General features: G+C 49.1%; 8 protein-coding genes across 8 annotated transcripts; 2 read left to right on the top strand and 6 right to left on the bottom strand.

Moving 5' to 3' along the window:
* Positions 1–100: 100 nt before the first annotated feature.
* Positions 101–2,074, bottom strand: FMAN_09849 (uncharacterized protein; the record flags this gene model as incomplete). Its single annotated transcript, XM_041820458.1, has 9 exons — positions 101–264; positions 308–499; positions 541–660; positions 703–832; positions 874–1,245; positions 1,289–1,391; positions 1,438–1,454; positions 1,505–1,651; positions 1,703–2,074. 9 exons carry the CDS (start codon positions 2,072–2,074, stop codon positions 101–103), a joined length of 1,617 nt encoding a protein of 538 aa, XP_041686336.1.
* A 787-nt stretch (positions 2,075–2,861) lies between these two features.
* FMAN_09848 (uncharacterized protein) lies at positions 2,862–3,550 on the bottom strand (the record flags this gene model as incomplete). Its single annotated transcript, XM_041820457.1, has 2 exons — positions 2,862–3,223; positions 3,265–3,550. The coding sequence occupies 2 exons, from the start codon at positions 3,548–3,550 to the stop codon at positions 2,862–2,864; spliced, it is 648 nt and encodes a 215-aa protein (XP_041686335.1).
* A 263-nt stretch (positions 3,551–3,813) lies between these two features.
* FMAN_09847 (uncharacterized protein) lies at positions 3,814–5,817 on the top strand (the record flags this gene model as incomplete). Its single annotated transcript, XM_041820455.1, has 5 exons — positions 3,814–3,826; positions 3,875–4,314; positions 4,356–4,526; positions 4,569–4,680; positions 4,736–5,817. 5 exons carry the CDS (start codon positions 3,814–3,816, stop codon positions 5,815–5,817), a joined length of 1,818 nt encoding a protein of 605 aa, XP_041686334.1.
* Positions 5,818–6,903: 1,086 nt separating this feature from the next.
* Positions 6,904–8,961, bottom strand: FMAN_09846 (uncharacterized protein; the record flags this gene model as incomplete). The annotated part of the gene is made up of 9 exons (XM_041820454.1): positions 6,904–7,047; positions 7,094–7,232; positions 7,279–7,387; positions 7,437–7,731; positions 7,781–8,207; positions 8,255–8,332; positions 8,382–8,444; positions 8,488–8,710; positions 8,757–8,961. The coding sequence occupies 9 exons, from the start codon at positions 8,959–8,961 to the stop codon at positions 6,904–6,906; spliced, it is 1,683 nt and encodes a 560-aa protein (XP_041686333.1).
* Positions 8,962–9,699: 738 nt separating this feature from the next.
* FMAN_09845 (putative GAP1-General amino acid permease) lies at positions 9,700–11,707 on the bottom strand (the record flags this gene model as incomplete). Its single annotated transcript, XM_041820453.1, has 7 exons — positions 9,700–9,933; positions 9,985–10,664; positions 10,717–10,890; positions 10,943–11,015; positions 11,069–11,358; positions 11,412–11,414; positions 11,476–11,707. 7 exons carry the CDS (start codon positions 11,705–11,707, stop codon positions 9,700–9,702), a joined length of 1,686 nt encoding a protein of 561 aa, XP_041686332.1.
* A 2,720-nt stretch (positions 11,708–14,427) lies between these two features.
* Positions 14,428–16,265, bottom strand: FMAN_09844 (uncharacterized protein; the record flags this gene model as incomplete). Its single annotated transcript, XM_041820452.1, has 2 exons — positions 14,428–16,096; positions 16,144–16,265. 2 exons carry the CDS (start codon positions 16,263–16,265, stop codon positions 14,428–14,430), a joined length of 1,791 nt encoding a protein of 596 aa, XP_041686331.1.
* A 1,429-nt stretch (positions 16,266–17,694) lies between these two features.
* Positions 17,695–19,552, top strand: FMAN_09843 (uncharacterized protein; the record flags this gene model as incomplete). The annotated part of the gene is made up of 4 exons (XM_041820451.1): positions 17,695–18,073; positions 18,161–18,330; positions 18,376–18,970; positions 19,014–19,552. The coding sequence occupies 4 exons, from the start codon at positions 17,695–17,697 to the stop codon at positions 19,550–19,552; spliced, it is 1,683 nt and encodes a 560-aa protein (XP_041686330.1).
* A 230-nt stretch (positions 19,553–19,782) lies between these two features.
* Positions 19,783–20,837, bottom strand: FMAN_09842 (uncharacterized protein; the record flags this gene model as incomplete). Its single annotated transcript, XM_041820450.1, has 2 exons — positions 19,783–20,491; positions 20,536–20,837. 2 exons carry the CDS (start codon positions 20,835–20,837, stop codon positions 19,783–19,785), a joined length of 1,011 nt encoding a protein of 336 aa, XP_041686329.1.
* Positions 20,838–20,929: the final 92 nt, after the last annotated feature.

Below are 20,929 nucleotides of genomic sequence, written 5' to 3'. Positions count from 1 at the left end.
TCTCTACCAAATGAGAGCAATGCCCAGAACGCCATCACGAAATGAGGCCCGAAAGCCGCTTGTGACTCGCACTGTCTTTGCATCTGAACCCTCCAACCGATCACTGAAGCAGCGGCGGAGCTTTTCTCGGACCGAAAGTGCCCTCCCATGCGTTCATGAACTGGAGAATCTTGGCCTCCTGGTCCTTGGCTGCGAGGACAGCGAGTCCGAAAGGGCGACCGTTAAAGTCCAAGTATCCGAGCGGAACATTACCAACGGGGTAGCCTGAAAGTATCAGTATTACTCGTGAATCATGGATTAAACATACCGCTTCCACTTGCATACGCCTTGATTGCTGTGTCGCTTGATCCGACAATCACGTCAACGCCATATTCCTTGAAGATGCGGTCTAATCCTTCGTCGCGCGCAACCTTTCGGAGGTGAGAGAGATTCTTTTCGTAGTCTTCAATGGAGACATCCGATTCTTGGGCATCGATCAAGAGTCCTTGGTCATCGTAGCCTGAAAAGTTAGCCGGGTCATCATTTGAGATGAGGACATACCAGGAGGCATTTCGAGATCGGGATGGGCTTTGTTGAACTCGACCAGATCTTTAAGGGAATGGATCTTGGAGTTTTCCGCCGACTCGAGATATTTGTTGAGGTCGTGCTTGAAATCGGCCACTATTTCGTCAACTATGATCATCCTGCGCGGGGGGGACTTACTCATGATGACTCCCTCACTGTCCTTCCCATCAAGCATGAAACAATCGGAAGGAGGCGGAAGAGGAACATCGCCGACATACTTCTCGGCTAGTCCCTCCATTTTGTCGTACGCAGCTTGGATCTCGGTGTGCTATAAAGTCAGCAAGCTCATGCAGTCAGTGGGTTACTCACCATCTGCTTTGTCGCACTCTCAACAGGCTTCAGGTAGTCCTCCCCAGGCCACCACTTCTTGAAGTCCACTGTCGCAATAGACAGCTCATCCCAAGATCCTCCCAGAGTCGCAAACTCATCGGTCCCAGAGATGACGTCAAGCAGAGCGGCGAGATCGTATGGCGTCTTGGCCATTGGTCCAGCCGAGTCCATGGTATGACTGATGGGAATGATCCCAGATTGGGAAACTCGTCCGATTGACGGTTTGATCGTGTATAAAGCTGCTCGCGATGCGGGTGACACGAGGGATCCGTCTGTTTCGGTGCCGATGGAGAGGGGGGCGTAACCTGCGGAGACGGCGACTGCTGAGCCTGTGGAAGAGCCGGAGGGGTTCTGAACTGTCAGTATTGGATGTGGCGAGTCACGGGGTACTCACGCTGTGACCGTTGTTGCTGTCTTCAGGATCGATACCGCCGCGAACGTAGGCGGATTGGCATTGACCGCCTTTGCCGGACCAACCACTCGGGAGGTCGTTGCTTCTAAGAGGAGTGAGTCGCTGAGAGTCAGTCTGAAGGTTAGACGTACCGGTAGTATGCCCATTCCTGGCGAGTAGTCAGTCAACATGGCCAAACTCAGAGACTGGAACACGTACACTCAGATTCGCTTTGCCGATAATGATGAGTCCAGCTTGGATGAGCTTGTCGACGATGTCGGCATTCACAGTCGGCGTCATGCCATGCAACGCCCAAGAACCGCACGTCGTCTCCATTCCCAGATCAGGAACCGTCGCGATGTTGTCCTGGAAATGTCAGTTTCGCGCATCACAGCGACTCCAAGAACACCGCCATACCTTGATCACAATAGGGATTCCATGCAAATGCCCTCGGACCTTGCCATCCTTTCGCTCCTTATCAAGCGCCTCCGCTCTCTGCCGCAGCTGATCCTTCGGCACCAAACTCAACATCGCATGAAGGTACTCATCATGCTTCTGAATCATCTCGAGGCTCTTGTCCACCAAGTCAACACTCGTGAAATGCCCATTCATCAATCCGGATGCGAGAGTCTTGGAATCGGCAGTGAGGAGATCAGGCAGAGTGCGACTCTGCGAAAGAAAGGGCGCCATTTGACGGAGATTTGCCCAGGTGAACATGATGTAGAGTGTAAAAGTGACGAGAGAAATGAAGGCGATGAAATGGATCTGATGCAGAGCCATGCCTCGCATTCTTGCGGTGGTGAGGAGAAGCCTTATAAAGGTGAATGCGGCAGGCTGATGCAATTAACCGATTCCACGTGATTGTCGGTACAACAGTCGCAGCGGCAGGCAGCGAAATGATCAAACCACTCATTGTTCAAATGGACCTTTTGATACCAACGTCTCCAGATCTGGTGGGCAGTGCAGACTCATAAAATCTTCCAAATCTTGGATAGAAATGTCTTGGGGGTCATTGTCTGAGTTCTCCAGTAATCGCTCTTGGACTGGCCTGTCACGAAAATCTGACAGATATCGATCTAAGCAGAATGACTCGGAACAAGGCTCAGAGGGAGAGTTTCCAAATGAGCTGAATGAACCAGCTTGTGCTTCTGATGACATAATTTTCTAAGCGGTCAGTGTGTTCTCAGCCTCAGCGACTCTCAAACTCACGAATTCGTTAATCTTGTACATGAATCAACGGACAGATCAATATGTCAATGTACGTCAATCTCATGAACAGACCCCAACTTTAATAAAATTCACAAAAACGCTCATTCACGGACACTGAGGTCTGCCGATTTCCCAATCCAGTAACATAGCCTTACATTCATCTCATTAACATGTTTGGCTCTCATCTCATCTTGCTTTTCTCCGATGACACTTCATCAGGCTGAACCCATGCAACAACTGATATTATCCATCTACTGAATCGTGTCACCGATTTCCCAAAAGGGAAGACATCAGCTGAGGACGATGACGAGGGTAAGCACGCCTGTCTCACATTTGCGATCTTGACGCCCGATGAATCTGACCTCAATTAATTACCCCAAACTAATGCAGTCGTGGTTAATCCCTCCTCATCACCAGGCATGATCATCGGTTCAGCCCCGATAACCTTAAACCCAACAGACGTGTATAGCTTAATCCCCATTGGACTCCCAAAAACCGTAGCGACAAATCCCTCGCGCTCTGCCTTTTCCATTCCGTATTTACAAAGAGCAGCTCCGCAACCTCTTCTGCGATAATCGCGATGCGTTGCGAGATTAACAAGGTGAAGCTGCTTGCTGCCGAATTGACTGAAATGCATGTCATAAACTTCGTCTACGCGCGACGCGAAATATCGCAAGTGAGGGAGGTTTGCATCGCGACGTTGGTTGTCGCCCAAAACACCGGGTTTGACTGGGTTGTTAGCTGGGATGCGAAAATTGAGGCTGACATACCTGGTTTGACACCAGTAAGACCAGAGACATCCCAGATCCCCAAGGCGACAATCTTTTGCCCAGCCTCTATGACAAGAATGTCATAGCTTTCGGGCTGTTTCAAAAACCCCTCATACTCGACCCTGGTCCACTTCCATTGATCTTCGGGGTATTCATGTCGATATGGGAATCGATAGTCTCGTTCTGGATCATCAGGAAAGGCTTCAATAGCAAGTTTTGTAATGCCGTCCAAGTCATCAATCGTAGCTTGTCGCATACGGAGTTCTTGATCGATTGTTCGCTCCATGGTTGTTGTAATTCCCACTGTGGCTGGTTGATTCGTCTTTAATGGTGGTTGTCACCAAATGTTTACCGTCTGAAAAGAGTAATCGGTAGGTGAGATTGCAGATCTTTGCTCCTTATGGTAGTCGGTAGAAACAACGTCTGACAAGTCACGCCAGCTCGGGATCCATGCCTGATGTGGAAATCGGTAGAGGCCCTGAATATTTAGCTCCCTACCCCACAACTTTATTGCGTGGATCTTTTGTACCGATTACTGAATTAAGCAAAATGATTGAGAACGGTAGGTCCTTTTGTCTGTGTTCGTGTTTTGCTCTGCTGACTGTGGTAGTGGACTGGTTTGAAGTGATTGACAATCTGGAGGAGGATTTGTTTGACGGTGACGACTGGCTGTCGGAGCTTTTACGCGAGGAACCGAAGGATGGCGTCAATGTCGACGTGGAACCCGTGGAGAGCTCGGCGCCCGTGGCGGAAGAGTTGACTCTGGATCCGTCACTGTTGACTCTTCCGACTTACACGAATTATCCCCGGAGTTACACTCAGACATTTGAACCTCGTGACCTTCCGATGGATCATGTGTTTCCGTTGACCCTGCAACAAAGTGTCTCTACAGAAGATGAGATACGGTTCACACCGAGCACCAACTCCATCCTGACTCCGTCTGGGTCAAGTGCGCATTCTCAGAGTCCTCCAAGAGCAGTGAAGACTCAGAAACGCAAGCCCAGACCAGATCATAAGGCGGACCGATCAGATGTTCTGACCACAGATCTTGTAAGATACCTGAATCAGTGTTGTTCTCACTAACTCTTCAGGCTCCCAAAACAGAGTATAAGCATGATCAGGGCGGTAACCTTCAGGGTGTATTCACTGTGTCTGGACTGAATACTAGGGTTAGAGGTCCATTCACCGAAGAAGCCCGAAAGGCCACTGCGATTGCGAGAAAGAGAGGTGTTTGCGAAAAGTGTCGTGGGATGAAAGTTCGAGTAAGTTTAGTGATCCTCAGCTGGATCATGCTAACTTGGTAGTGCGTAATGCCAGAGAATCCCTACGAGCCATGTCTGAGGTGCTCAAGATTGACGATTCTGAAACGCCCATGCATCAGAGTCAATCTTAACGAGCTTCCGTTGCACAGACTAGGTATGTTCACCAACTCTCGACCTTTTCATCACCGGCTACTGAACTAACCTTTCAGGATCTACGCGCGACAACAAGCTATACGAATGGCTGTCCATCAAGGATGTCATGAACGCAAAGCTAAACATCGACCTCGATCGACATACAATCAAGCTGACCCAAGGATTTGACTGTGAAGTCGAAGTCACCGTATCAAAGTTTCAACCTTTGCCCGGAGACAAAACCTCATATCCATGGAGAGACTCTGCAGGAAACCAAAGGATGCTCGAGTTGCCGCACTACTACATCGCCGACATGGATAGTCATCAGAGGGTCATTGATGAGTACAACCTCAAGTCCTACAAGGTGTATATTCAGAGACTTCTCAAAGGAAAGAGTCCCTTGATGATCTGGACGCTTCAAGAGGCCATACGGTTCTCGGAACAACACAACAGCTCCCTTGTCAAGGATAGTCTTCGGCTTTGGGCTGGAAGTCGACTCACTGAGTTGCCGTGGATGATCTGCGGCGAACATACACTCGGTCAGATTCCAGTTCAAGATCTCGAGTGTCCCCGCAGTGGTACGATACCGATTCCTCCAATTATGGACACGCAGATGGACCATCTCGTCATCAAAAACATCATGACGCCGCTTCGTCAGAGGATTCTTGCAGGTCTGCAGACAAAGATCATGGAGAAGAAGCGCGAGAATTGGTACGAGATATATCTCACGACATTCGTCCTTCTCAGTAACATGGAACGTCAATTCGCGCAGGTCTTGTACATCATCGACTGGTACGGAATGGAGAGTCGCTTCGGCACAAGAGGAAACTCGTCCGTCAGCGAGTCCTTCATTCACTCATGCAAAACACTGCTGGCATTCTTTCACTATGCTGGTGGAAGTCATAAACCGCTTGCGCTGGATTGGAAAGGTTCGAAAGCGCCTCTTGGGATCATGACGCAGCAACAGGCTGAGTATTTGGACAAGACGCAGAAACAGATTGATCGAGAGGGTGAGGGGTTGACGGGGTTGAAGACGGAGTCGATTTACGAGAGGGATATGTATTGGTGCCATCAGTTGTTGCTGGGGGATTGCAAGGTGGATGAGCAGAATGATAGGGAGATTGATGAACTTAAGGAGGAGGACTACATTTTTCACTGAGACGGTGTATTTATCTTCTGGATAAATAGGTGATGATTTATGGCTTCACAATGATATGTATGACATAATTAATGAGCGGCTAGTATTGTGACATGCTCATGCCTGCTCAGGGGCGATTTTGTGCCTATGGACAGATCCGTAGCAATCAACGCCAACTATGGGCTCCCATGATAGCTTAGCAACATAATACTTATACAAAGGTGCATTGTAATACTTACTGGGCCTAGAACTGATAAGTACGGTAGCTGGCCTGGGGGTCTCTGGCCCATTTTGGTGGGGGACTTAGTTGACAACCAGCTGAGGTCGCTACTTGTTGTATACATTCTCTGTCAAACCGTCAGCATTGTTGTGATAGAAACTTAATTATTATTTTCCCTCCGCACTCTTGTCGTAACGTCTTGATTCAATTCGGTATCAATCCGTAGGGTGACCTGATACAGCATGGGGGCACCTTCCCCATGCCCTGTCAGACACGGAAATCCCACATGGCGATTAAGCTTAAACATCAAGGGCCAATAGAACATAGTGGACTATCCCAAATGGGATATGTACCAATGCTTCGAGAACTGTGAGTGATGGAAGACGCTGGCAACACGCTGAAAGGAAACAAAAGTACCTAAGTGATAAGGTTTAGGTAACTTAGCATAAGTTTAGTATAAGCTTAGTGTATGTAAACTTGGGATATATTTTACCGAGTTTATTTTAACATCCTCTATCAAGGTCTGACATTTTCTTGCCCCCCGAAGGCCGGCCAGTTCACTGGGTGGGTATGAGTCCAGGTATTAGGCACAGTTCAAGTGTAGCGTACAGAGTATCCCCAATGGCGTAGAGGACAATGATTCCTTTGACTCACAAGCAAGGCGGCTCAATTTGTTGATTCATGGATACGCTTGAGCATATGATTCTTGGCCAGGAAAGGCATTTAAGCGTGTCAGTAATTGGAAGTCTATGAGCCTTCCTTAAACATGGGGGAAAGACTCAATTGAAAATAACTATTCTGAATATTCAATCTGTGCGAAAAGCTAATCACCAATGTCGTCAAGGAATCAACAGACAGTCAGCATTCGCAGCCTCTTCTTCAAACAATTACGACATCTCCTTCTCTGGGACCTCTGTGTGGTGAGTAGACTGGTCACGGTAAATGATGCTCTCAAGACCGATCTCACGGTTAATCTCAGCCATGCGCTCGTTATCAGCGAGGGCAGTTCCTTCGGATCCAAAGATGATGTCCTAGAACAGTCAGCAGCTGTGCTATTAGAGCTGGAGGGATACGTACCATCTCTTCGAGTGATAGTCGTTTGGTCTCTGGAACGACAAACCAGATGAAAGCTGCACCAATCCATGTGAGCAACCCGAACAGGATATACGTTCCGTAGGTGATGTCTTCCAGCATGTCTGGTGTGACTTGTCCGACACTGATCAAAATTAGCTAGCATAAAGAATGCGAGTCGCGTCACATACATAAAGTTGTTCATCCAGTTACTTGAGGCACCAAGAGAGGTACCATAAGGTCGCGTGCTGAGAGGCCAGACCTCGGCGACGATGATCCAGGCACAAGGACCCCAGGAGTCTAGCATCATTAGCATCAGTCGACAAAAGAGAACTGGGCGTGAATTTACATCCAAAGTGGACGACAAACAGCCAAACCATGCAGATAGCAGCCCAACCAGCAGCCTTGTGCGTCTCAAATTGGTCGATGTTCTTGGCAAGAATGACGGCGATGATGAGATGGCAAGCACCCATGCCAATAGCGCCGACAGTCAAGACAGGCTTACGGCCGAGTCGGTCAATCCACAAGACTGCAGGGACGGTAGCGATAAACATGACGATACCGACGACACCAGTGGCCAAGAGACTGGTGGTGTTGCTGCTGAGACCAAGTTGTCCAAAGATCTGAGGGGCGTAATACAGGACCTTGACTCTGTTAGCTGATTGGATTCACGTATATGCAAGGATAACTTACAGCGTTGATACCGGTCCATTGCTGGAAGAACATGGTCACGGTAGCGACAATGACACGCTTGAACATGGCCTTGGACTTGAATAGAGCGCCAATAGCAACGAATTGGAGCTTGACAGTGTTCATTGCTGTCTCCGCTTGGAGATGGGGGAATCTCTCAGCCAAGCTTCGCTTCTCGAAGAGTGACTGAGCCTTGATCTCGAGGAATTCCAGCTCGATAAGTTCGTGGTCGGTAGGGAGATCTCGAAGGTTGGCCAGTACCTCTCTAGCCTCCTCTTCTCTGCCGTGGTGGATAAGCCATCGGGGTGAGAATGGCATCCATGCCATGCCGACGAGTAGGATAAGAGCTGGAGCGAGTTGGAGGCAGATTGGGATTTGCCAGGCGGCGTCTTTCTGACCCTCGCCAGTTCCACCGATGAAATGGCAGCCGCTGTCAATTGTCAGTGTATGGATGGTATCTTGGAGCGTTAGTCTTACTAGTCAATCCAGAAACTAATCATGATACCGAAAGTAATGGCAAGCTGTTGCAGAGCGACCAGGGCACCCCGAACTTCACTATGACACTGTAAGCCTCCGTATATCAGTAGCGTTGGTGGTCACTTACGGCGGAGCGCATTCGGAGTTGTAAAGCGGAACAATAGTGGACAAGCTACCGACTCCCATACCACTACAGATGTTAGCTGCGATCAAAGCATGTTGGAATGACATACGTGATGAATCGCCCAGCGAGAATGACATTGTGTCCAGCTTGAATGGCGGTAGACTGGATGACGACGCCGATGATGAAAACACAAGTAGCAATCAAGATACCATATTTACGAGAGCACAATTCCGCAATGGCACCAGACATGACAGTGCCGAGCCATGCACCGAGTTCGAGAATAGATGTAAGCCAACCCTTCTTGGTCTGGTTCTTGATATAATCCCCCATGTCTATAGATGTCAGCAAATCCCCACAGAACAATAAGACGAGTCTTACGGCTCTCAAATGAAGGCATTGTCAGAATGCCCGAAAACATTCCCTGGTTGTAACCGTAGAGACTACCTCCGATGCAGGCAAACGCGGCAATTCGGGCGACCTTCCAGTTCTTGACGAGGGCTCGCGCGCCACTGGCACCCATAAGCGCCTGGCGCCGCTGGAGGGCGGCATCGTAAGTGCCGACTGTAGTTGTTGCGACACCCATGTTGACTCTGTTTCGGTCTTGGCTGTTGGCTGTAAAGTGTAGAGTCGCAGTGGACTCGATGCAACTGCTTGGAGTACCAGAGGGAAAACACTGCAGCGACGTGCTGTTGCATTTGTATCTATATATGAAATCTCACCCGGCAGTTTGAGCCTTTGAGGCTGCAGGATAAATCCTTGTATCATCCATGTGTCTGTATTACCAGTACATGACAAGCAAGGAATCAATTTCGGCTAATTCAAGAGGCATACACGATGTAACGGGCCGAATAGAAGCGACAGAATTATCCAATATCCGAGCTGCGTTTGTGATTTGCTTTGTTTCTCTTTGCATTATTGTCACTCTGAGTGAAACATTGCCAACCTCGCTTTTCCCCATGGGGACAGTTTTGCCTTTAGCCTGAAGGCGCTTCGCAACCTTGTCGACTCAGGCTAAAGGCGGGAAATGGGTTGATGGAACGTAAGACTGCTAAATATGCGCGCCTGTAGCAGCGCAGGGCCGTAAGGCAAGAATCTGAAAGGAGAAATGATACGAGTCGATCTGCGGGGAAAGCTGGGGAAGATTGGGTATTAGAATTCACATAATAGCCGATCCTGGCCCTTCGGTCGTTTCCATTGCTGCCGGTCGAATGGATTTGGGGTAACATAACATTGAGGGCAGTAAGACGGAGGTATATTGAATGAGATTTAAACTACTGTGCCCCGGAGCAAACTATTTAAAGGACGATTTCTGCCAAGACATCTAGATAACAGCCGAGAGAAGGCGTCTGGGCGCGGACTTCCATGACCAGGGGGTCTGGGGCTCGGGCTCGTCGAGGAGGACAATGCCAGTCTGGAGATCCATATCAATGGCCTTGACGTACAACTTCCAGTCGCGAGAGTAGATCTTGTAGCCGAGATACAGGACGAGAATGATGGGACCGGCGAGGAAACCCATGAAGAAAGCCTCAGCATCGGGAGGAGAGCCGTCAGGAGCCTGATTTGTTAGCATGATGAATATCGAATCACGTTCATTGGGTGAACTTACATAGAGACAAGAGTAGAAAGTGGCAATGAGAGCAATGGCGTTGAGGAAGACGCCGAGGTAGCTGCCCCAGACACCGAAGGGAGTCTTGTAAGGGACAAGGTCCAGGTTGATGCCCTGCGCCTTGAAACCAGATCGCATACGGGCGTGAGCGAGGCAGATGGTGCCCCAGACGAAGAGGAAAGCAAGACCGGACAAAGCCAGAAGCCAGTCAAAGACGGTACCTCCGTTCTTGGCCTCTCCGACATAGGCCAGAAGACCGAAAGCAAGCTGAATAAGGACACACCAGAGGGGACGTCCCTTCTTGTCAATGTAGTTGAGGAACTTGGGAGCGTGGCCACGGGTAGCCATAGCCTGCATGGTGCGGGTTGAGCCAAAGGTACACGAGTTGGCGACGGACAAGACGGAGATGGTGATGACGGCGTTGAAGATGGAGGGCAGAACCTTGATGCCTGCATCCTGGATGGCGAGGACGAAAGGCGAGGCCTTGGTGTTGGCGCCAGAGGCACCGAGGAGACGAGGATCATCAGATCGGAGAATAATTCCGACAATGAAGAGGTTGATGACGTAGAAGAGAGCAATACGCCAAAAGACCTGCTTGGAGGCAGTGGGGACAGACTTGCGGGGGTTAGCAGTCTCAGCGGCGGCGAGACCAACCATTTCAGTACCACCGAAGGCAAAGGCTAGAGTCGTTAGTCATTGTATTCTAGAAGCGAAGCAGTGGGAAAGACCTACCAGCAATGGTAAAGACAGCGCAGAAACCCTTGAAGTTGGTGAAAGCACCAGGGTTGTCCCAGTACTTGGTGCCAAGGTAGCCCTGATCACCGACACCACCACAGTTGATGATGATGCCGAGGATGATGAATCCCAAACAAGCGCAGATCTTGATGGCGGACAGGACAAATTCGACTGCGATGCGTTAGTGGTGAAACGACGACGATGAATGCTATGCTATGCTTACCCTCTCCGTAACCACGGACACCAAAGATCTGAACGATGGTGAGAGCGACAAGGAAGACAGTGACCCAAACAGCCTAGCGAAAAGAGTTAGCTGACTGAACCTGTCAAAACGTCAAGGCGCATATGCCAAGACGACCGGGCAATCGCCAAGGCCGCCAAGGCAGATCACCAAGAGGAGAAATCTACGAACCATGTGGATGTCAGTGCGCCAGAACTCAATTGTCTTGGATGCAGCGATCAACTCAAAGGGAAGAACTGTAAGCCAGGACAGAGCGTATTCCCAACCACAAGCAAAACCCCAAGAGGGATCGACGAAGCGGACAATGTAGGTGTAAAAGGCACCGTTGACGGGGTACAGAACAGCCATTTCTGCGAGGGCGAGGTTGGTGCAGAGCAACATGACACCGATGATGAGATCTAGAACGTGTTGGTTATTTGCGCGGCATCGAGCGGGCGAGAGAGAAACTTACAGCCTGCGATGATTAATTAGCATTGATCCTCAGTGACGCGACGGTTTGTATCAGGGCTACTCACCAATTACCAGCGACGCGGGACCTCCCTTGTGAAGAGCACTACCAGAACCGACGAACAGACCAGCACCGATGGCACCTCCAATGGCAATCATCTGCATGTGTCGACCGCGGAGATCGCGCTTGAGCTGGCCCTCGCCCGAGGTCGTGCCCTGCTCCTCATCGTGAGGCGACGTGACCGTGGTCTCGTCCTTGGTCTCGTAATTCACCTCATCCTTGTGCGGTGACGACGACATGTTGGGCAGTGTTGTTACTGTGCGAGTACAGTAAAACAGAGAAGAAAGAGAAAGTATTAGAATGTCTGTCTCAAAACAAGAGCATCGCAGCAGGAACCTGGGCTTCCAAGTGTCTTTATGTGCCAAGCCCAAGTGCGACGCTAGGCAGCTTTGAACAAGCTTAAGATAAGCTTTAGCTGCTACGCTAGAGTGTGGATGGGCTCGGCGGGGTTCTTTCTCGATATCATCTCCTCCCCCGAGAAGGGGGAGGGGGGCAGGGATTGGTCTAGACCCCTTGTCTCTGCTAATTAAAACGAGACATTCCAATGCCACAGGTGCTGCACTGAGCTGTAGGTACTGGACTGGCTGCCACACTCAATTGTCGCCCGTGTTTCCTTGACATCTCTGGGCGCTTCTTGGCTGCCGACTTGGCAATCTCTTGTCCATCTTGGCGATGTGCACATATGTAATTACAGTTGCAACACATTCAGATCACGTTGCATTCGTTTTATATCGTGATGCTTTCATGCGTGGACCAATCTACTGGTAAAGCTGCCCTGTCAGCGACCAGCAATCCTTCTGGGCTTTTACAATCTGACCACCATACCAGTACGGAGACAAAAATACGACCAACCCGACCTTCTTATCAAGGACATGGTCCCAGGGCTCGCCACGGCTCTTTTGTTGGGTCCAGCGCCACGCCCGTTCCAGATAGCACTGGAGCTCTACAGATAGGGAGAGCCGACTGGATCACTTCTATTGGGCTGGCGTCCCCGACCGTGGCCACTTGCAGGGGGGAAACAGTCTTTCTCCAACGAACCTAAACGACGCAGAGCTTCAGCTCCTCTTTACCCCAGAGTCTCTCCAAACACGACCTCGACAGGCTGGTCATGCGATGGGCCCTTGGTCAAAGGAGCATTAGCCTTTTGCGGTCTAGACCAAGGTTCTGACTGTGTACCATATCTGCCCCCGAAACTGCTGTTACGTCGCAAAAACGGTCATAGCTAGCGCGCTATGGTGCCATTTCTTCATTTCCCTTCCTCTCGTGCGGGCGGTTGTTCTAGAACACTTCCTCAGGATCAACCACTGCACCCTCGGACAGCAAATCACAGCCCGTCTACGTTATCACTATCGCTGATAGCTCCAAACCTCGGGCCCCGCACAACCACCACCAGCCGGTCCCCGACCTACCGCTTTAGGAAGGTATCTACATACCCGCAGATAAGCTGGTGCCGGGCTTCCGGTTGCCAATGAATCTGCTGACTTATCCTACACGACAGCACCAGCAGCACGCAGTAGAGAAAACTTGGGGTCCTACAGTAGCTTGAGTAGACAAGCTGCCAGGGGTTGAATAAAGTATTGAAGTCTATTCAAGAACACGAATTCCCCTCTCCCGAGTATAAGCGGCGCCAAGTGACCCCATGTGACCATTTCCAGCTCTGGGGGTTAACCCCATGTTGCTTAGTGTCACAGCCTTGACCACCCAATTTATCGTTCAAGACCATAACGAGGACGATGAGAGGCGCGGCCTTCCCGTGATGAATCCACCTAGATTGCCGGTATCCATCAGCGATTGCGAAACCTAGATATGAACGATGGATCGTGCCATGATAGTGATTTATATCTTTTTTGCCCCGTTCTGATGATAGCAGAGTTGATTACAGTCATCGAAATCAAGTCCCGCAGTGAAGCTTTGTCGTAAGATGTCGTGTCTGAGGCGTCAACCGGCGGCATGTCGAAATAGAGTATACCTTCAATTGACCTAGATCACTACACATGCAAGCCAGTGGCGCCAGGACACCACGGATCTCACCTTGCAACATCAACCAACTGCTGTTTGTGGCAAGGGCAGGTCAACCTGACTTAAACTTGGAGTAACCCTTGTAGCTCTCCCCCCAACCGAGGGTGGCGTATTGGGGATTGCGAGCTTCTAGCTCTTCTGAGAACCCCCAAATGATTGGTTCCACCATGATCTGCAATCTTCCAGAGCTTATACCCAGACTGCTCCGGCCAACCAGGGACAGAACAACACATAGTCTCGAATAGGTAGCAGCCAGATAGTGAATATGACAGGCGACGGCTTCCTCGGGCTAGTTCCTAGTCAGTCTTACCTCGGATCTGACCTTCCCTTTTGTAAATCGACATGGGTAGCAAAAGTTCCTCCGATTCTGGTGCCCGGCTGCAGTGCTTAATTACCTTGGACTCTACGGAGTATGGTATAGAGGGTGATCATACCCTACAGTACTACTATCGATGCAGCAGTCTTCTAGAATCCCTCAATCCTTCCATGATTAAGGTTTACGCATGCATACACGATTCGCTGTCAAGATCGACATGTGAGGGGGCATTTGCCGTGAGGTCAGCCTTAGTTAAATCGGTGAGACGAGAGTGTGAACGAAGAGTCAAGTTGTTACCTAGAATAAATGGACTACCTGAACTACGTGGTTCTCTCTCTTGAACAGCTTAGCGCTATTTTATATGAGAGTTTTTGAAAGAGAAGGTGATTAACAAAACTGTCCGGGGTCGCAAGCCATCGAAAGTCACGCAATAGGACACCAACAATACCCCTGCCAAGCAAACATAGGGCACAGCATAGTTAATTCCCCAACACGAACACGTGCTAGCTTGATACTGCATGTGACATTAGTTGCAACTAGCGAGTACGGAGTAGTCAGTGTCATTGGTACAAACAATGAAATCGCTCATCCCATTCAATCTCAAGTCTGTACTCTACTCCTATCTCAAGACAAGTTGCCAGTACTAGATCCCTTCTTAATTTCCTCCCTCCAAGCACTCCTCTCCACCTCCGAAACACCAGGTCCCTTGTAAACACTGCCATAAAGCCCAGTAGCCCAACTCTTCCCATCAGCAGCAGCCTGACTCTCGGTAGTTTGAGACTTTAAATACTTCTTGGACGTAAAATGTCTTTTGTACCATTTTCCATATGTAAGAAGATAGTAGAGTCGGAAACACAAGAACGCAAACTTGTCGTTCTCCAGGTCTTCAGGGTAGTTGGCGCCTAGATCCACGGCAGCTGCAATTCCGGACATGACGGCGACTTCGTGGGCGTTGACAAGAGTCCAAGACGCTGCGAAGCGAGTGTGATTTTTGGCGTTGAGGAACATCATCCACGGAATGACAAACAGATAATGAGTATAGCCGTGACAGAGTTGATGCCACCAGTCCTTTCGAATGATCTTATCCTCGGCAATCTCATTATCAGTCCAAAGCTTGCTGTCCCGATCTTTGTTGAGATAAATAGTCTGGAAGACATGTTGCTCAAAGGGTACCTTTTCAGGGAATTGGCTCTGGTAGTTCGTGCAGTCGAAGCACATTTCAAGCTTGGACTTGTCCTCTGGGTACATCTTGATGTAGTACATGGGTCGATATTCTGTCTTTGCAAACGCCAGACGATCCGATTGGTCCGTCCCGTTGACGTTCGCGACAGCCAAATCATCACGATAAAAGTTCTCGTAGTGTTTCTTCATGTAGTCGGAATCATTGTGAGTGATTGTAATATCGTCGCTGAATTTTGCGGAACCTAAGACCTTCTTCTCTTTCCAGGTGGCGGTCCTGCCGAGGACTTTCTTTGCCGTGTCGGCGAGACAGCAGAGCACAATCTCGTCGTATTTCTCCTCGCCAACGGGTGCATCGGGATCACCGCCGTTGGGGTTATGATGATCTGGCATCGGTGTCCTCGGCTTGAGCTTCACAACAACGCCATTCTTGTTTCTCTGGACAATCTCGGTCAACTCTGTTGAAAGTCGAACGGTGACTCCGCGAGAAACAAGATCCTTTCTCCAGGTCTCGTAGAACTCTGAGAATTTGGGGAACACAATCATGGGTGGTTGGTTGCTAATGACGGTATTTCTATCGGACGGATACCACATTCCATAAGTTGGTGAAGTACATAATCTCTCAAACATAATCGCAGGAACTTCAGGCGTAGCATTGCCGGTTCCGAGGAACAGCGCCGTCATCGGCAGAGCAATATTGTTGGTGAATTCCTCGGAGAATAAAAACAGCTTGAAGACAAGCTTCAGCGGAAGCAGGGCGAAGAAAATCTCGAACCAGCGCATGAACTTGAGAACGGTGGTCAGGCGACGAACTTCCTTCTGATGGCGCACCAGAAGTTGAGTTGGAAATACGTTATTCCAGAACGTCTCGTCTTTGCCGAACGAAACGTGCAGGTTGCAAGGGTCTGCGCGATAGCCCTGTCTGGAGAACATGGTAACGGTATGATGAAAGATGTAAGATCCTCCTTGGACACCTTGGTTGCACCAGGAAGCTCCATGTCGTTCTTTGTCAATCGGAATGGAGAATGCTTGACCGCCGCAGTAGTCAACTGCATCAATCAGGGTCACGTCGAATTTATCTGGATGTTCCGAAAGATGGTAAGCAGTAGACATGCTGTTTTTGTCAGTATCTTCCAGAATTCTGAGTCGAACTCAACTTACCCAGCTGCACCAGCACCTACAACCAACACCTTCTTCCGCCCATCTCTACCTTTATCTCCGTTCTGAGCCATCAGTCCTGCGCCGTCGTGCTCAATATCAGTATTGAACGGTTCCTGAGACATAGATACCAAGATCAATCGCTAACAAAATTATCGCAAGCCTTTGACAGACCAGGAATTTCTTGCAAGGACAAATTGATATATGCATGATACAAGTAAGTCATGACGGGCTTGACTTTGCTGCTGACGTCAATGACTCAGGTGGGCCTCGCGTCAAAGGTTTCACCGATTTGAGCTTAGAGTAAGGTTAGTATAGATCTTGACTCCACGCTAATCTCTGGAGACACAGATTCTTCGATCTGGTGGGGAAGATCGATCTCGGTGACTAATAATCCGATGCGCATCCAGAGTCGTGTCGCGTACGCGTCGCGTTGATCAGAACGCGCTGTTGGCTGCATGAGTATCTATGGGTTCATGCTGGATATCTACTGTTTTTTATTTGAATTATATAGGGAATTGAGAGGAGTCGCACAAGGCTCTTCACTCACTACATATATGGATATGTCATTGAAGCTTGTAATGCTTCCATGGTTTTCCAGGGAACGCACTTGCATGCCATCCTGCGTTCCATCTAAGCGCGATTAAATGCCTTTATGCCATGAACTATTTTGAAATATGCAGTTGGAGTCTTCTTTATACTAAGGTCTAGAGTTAAGTTATCATGGACCTAGAGCAATAAATTACATTATAGATAATACTGAGATGACAGTTATATACTTTATTCAAACTTAATTGCTATTGTCTCTCGTGATATTTCTTGCTATATCTTTTCAAAGTATAAAAATCAATTTTAAAAACTAGCATTAAATTATTATTATCCTATTCTGTTCAAATGGAAGCGTGATCACTATGTCGTCCCAAACCTTAGTTGGGTTGAGGTGCATAGAATTGACTAGTCATGCTGGTTACAAATCTCTGTGTATTCCTCTCAGGATACAAAACAAATACCCTAAATTGCCCACAGTATTGTACGTAACTTCAATAAGCGGTATTTAAGAACCGCACTCATGCAGCGAAAATCTGAACATCCATCTAATACTGCATAACATCATTCATTACCTACCCTTGACCGCCAATTTTGTGATCGTCACATTTACGTCTTGCAGACGGACCTAAACCGGAAACAACTCAGCGATTACCAGATTAGCTATCGTGCCGCTCGCCCCCTGATAGCCTAAATTGCTGCCTTTGGTCCAACACGAGACAAACAAAGGATACAGCCGGGTTTAGATGACTGCATGGCTGAGGAGAAGCTCCGGACCAATCAAAATGTTCAGGGCATCACCTCATCAGTACAAAATGACATCAACGACTGAATAGCAAAGACCAATGATGGCTTGATTAAAGTTGTAACTGGTGTGACATGAGATTGCAGATCCCTTAAACACTAGATAGCAATGGCGAGATTCTCGTACTGTTTATCTTTGCATTCCATCAGCAACTGAGACGTGAAGTTACGCAAGTGAATCCCTTGTTTACGGAAACCTATAGCATGCCTCCCTCAGAAGAAATGTCCAAAGTAGACGGCGACACTCTCCCCTCAGCGCAGGTTGAAAACGCACAAGGCTACAACTCCCGCAACCCGCTCCTCCACGACCTCGACGGCCTAACCCTCTACGAGAAGAAATGCGTCCTCATCAACCGCGAGATCGACGCCCAAGGAATGGGCAAATACCAGTGGTACATCTGGGGTCTCTGCGGCTTCGGCTATCTGCTTGATCTTCTCTGGGCTCAGGCTTTTGGGCTTGTGCTTGGGCCGCTGCAGCAGGAGCTGGGCTTTGGGGATGACGAGTCGGGGAATATCTCGACGAGCTTTAATGCTGGGCTTACGGCGGGGGCGTTTGTTTGGGGCTTTTTGGCGGATATTATTGGTATGATGCTCTTGGATCGTTTGCCGTGACAGGTCCTCTACATGGAGATTCACTTCCTTTGGCTGAGATGTTTGCTGATATTTTTAGGTCGTCGCTGGGCGTTCAACTTGACATGTCTCATTTCGTCGATATTTGGGCTCTGCCTTGGTGCATCTAATAATTACACTACTTTTCTCGTGTTGACAGCTTTTGTCGGCTTTGGTGTAGGAGGAAATATCCCCATCGACACGACAATTACTCTCGAGTTCATTCCCCAGGCACGTTGAGCAGGCTCGCCAAAGGAACTTTACTAATGTTGGCAGAACAAACGATTCCTCTTGGCCTGTTTGTCCGTCTTCCAACCTATTGGAGTCGTCCTCTGCAGTGCCATCGCCTTTGGCTTCATCCCCGTCTACGCATGCTCTCCCAATTTCTCTGAGCCTGACCCTCTAGTATCATGCAACAATGCCGAAGCAGGAGAAGCATGCTGTTCCCGCGGTGACAACATGGGATGGCGGTATCTTCTCTTCACAATTGGCGGCATCACTCTCGCCGTCTTCATCCTTCGCTTTTTCGTCTTCAACTTCCGTGAGACTCCCAAGTTTCTCATCTATCGCGGCCGTGACGGCCAGGCGATTGAGACGCTTCAACATATGGCCGAAGTGAATAAGAAGCAGTGCGGACTTACTCTTGAGCTATTTGAGTCACTCCAAGCAGATGATAGTTCTCTTGGAAGTGGTAATAGTGCAACTCCTGCTTTGGGAGCGGGAACAAAGCAGCTCAACATGGCGTGGTCTCAAAAGGCCAAGCTTGAGCTATCAAGATACAAGATGCTGTTTTCTAGTCCCAAGATGACTCGTCTTACAGTTCTTGTATGGTTGACGTATATCATGGACTATTGGGGATTCACTGTCGCTGGTAAGTTGAGTATGATCTTGTTGTAGCATTTCTAACAGGCTAGGCTTCTACTTGCCAAGTATCCTTGCTCTTAAGAATGGCGCTGCATCCGTAAGTCTCAAATCGACATATGCTGCTTACATCTACACGTACGCACCCGGTATCGTCGGAGTACTCCTCGGTGCAACACTCTACCGCATCCCAGCTATTGGCCGCAAGTGGACAATGGTGCTATCAGCTGCACTAATGGGCATCTCCATCATTCTTTTCTCAACAGTCGATACGCGTGCCAAGAACGAAGGTCTCTTCACTATGGAGTACTTCTTCCAGTCCATGTTCAACGCTGTTCTTTACGGTTGGACGCCTGAAGCTTTCCCTGCGCCTATCCGTGGGACAGCCTGTGGTATTGCAGGATTTTGGGGTCGCCTGTTCGGCATTGTGAGTCCATTGATTGCACAGCATCTGTATGGACGCACGGGCGAGAATGGACAGGGAGACATCAACAGCGTGCTGTATCTTGCTGGTGGTGTTATGCTGGGTTGTGTGATTACAACAGCTCTGTTGCCGAATGACATGATGGAAAGCAAGGACGAGAGGTCATGAGGACTCGGATTCTGACATTGCATGGTTTCCGTTGAATTTGAATTATCTTCATAGCAAATTCCAACCAGCTTTTGCCTACATAAAATCATACTGCCAACCAAAAGGACTCTCAATGAGTATTAATAAGGGTACAGGTTTGAGTCACTCAGGGTCGTGTCCAATCAAAACGCTCAACATTCTGTTATTCTATTGCATTTATGTACTTGATTGAATTAACTCCATTTTCCCTTTTAGTCCTCGCTCTGGTAGAACTGAGGAAGCTTGAACAGCTTCTTGGCGTTATCCTTTCCAATCTTTCTCTTATCAACATCATTAATAGCCAGACCATCATACCACGTGCAAGCATCTGAAAAGTTCTCGAAAGGATAATCGATAGAGAACAGAATACGATCAGCTCCAACCTCTCCAAGACAGAACTGCAGCGTTGATGTAGAGAAGTGTCCACTGGTGGTGATCCACAAGTTGCGGGCAAAGTATTCTCGGATAGTCAACTTGCAAGACAGACCAAGAGGCTTCTTGATATCCTCGAACCAGTGGTTGATTCGCCACATGTCGAAGGGAATATGCTCGCCGAGATGGCCGAGAACGATCTGGAGCTTGGGATGTCTGTCAAAGACACCGTTGGTAACCATACCCAGGGCGTGAAGGCTGACACCCTGGGCGAAGCTCAGAGGAGGACCAATGAGCCAGCTGCGCTTGGCCCAGAGCTTCTCGTGGATGGAGCCTGTGGGGTTGCGGGGGTGGAGGTAGAAGGGGACGTCCAAGTCTGTAACTGTGGACCAGAAGACATCCCACTCAGGGCCGTCGTAGAAGATCATGTCGTCTCCGTCTGCACCAGCTCGTTGAGTGTCGTTGACAAGGGCACCCTTGAAGCCATACTTGGTGACAACTCTTCGGAGCTCCTCAGCAGCTTCCTTGGGGTCGTGCATAGAGAGAGTGCTGAAGCTGTTAGTGACGTTATGGATATGTGACATATGACTTACGCAAAAGCACCGAGACGATCAGGGTGAGCCTTGATAGCATCGGCGATATAATCGTTGACCTCAACAGCTAGAGCCTGAGCCTCCTTGGGGTCCCAGACATCTTGCACACCAGGTGCAGTGTATGAAAGAATTGTGTAGCCAACGCCATGCTCGTTCATGTACTTGATGCGCTGGTCTGTGATGTCGTTGATCTCGGCAGCGTGCTTATCAGGGTCGATGGCAAAGAGACCAGCCCACCATCGTGTTCGCTCCTTGTGACGGGGGAGAGCGAAAGCTTCCTCAAGAGCAACCTTGCCGAGCATGATGAATGTGATATGTGTGAAGTGGAGATGATGGGAGAGAGTGAATTGATGATGAGTATGTTTTGTTATCTGGAGTTGAACACGGTCATATA

This window comes from Fusarium mangiferae (assembly GCF_900044065.1).
Source record: "Fusarium mangiferae strain MRC7560 genome assembly, contig: FMAN_scaffold011, whole genome shotgun sequence".
In the NCBI taxonomy this organism is placed as follows: Eukaryota; Fungi; Ascomycota; class Sordariomycetes; order Hypocreales; family Nectriaceae; genus Fusarium; species Fusarium mangiferae.
The sequence above is the reverse complement of the archived record's forward strand: the minus strand, read 5'-3'. Positions and strand labels throughout refer to the sequence as shown.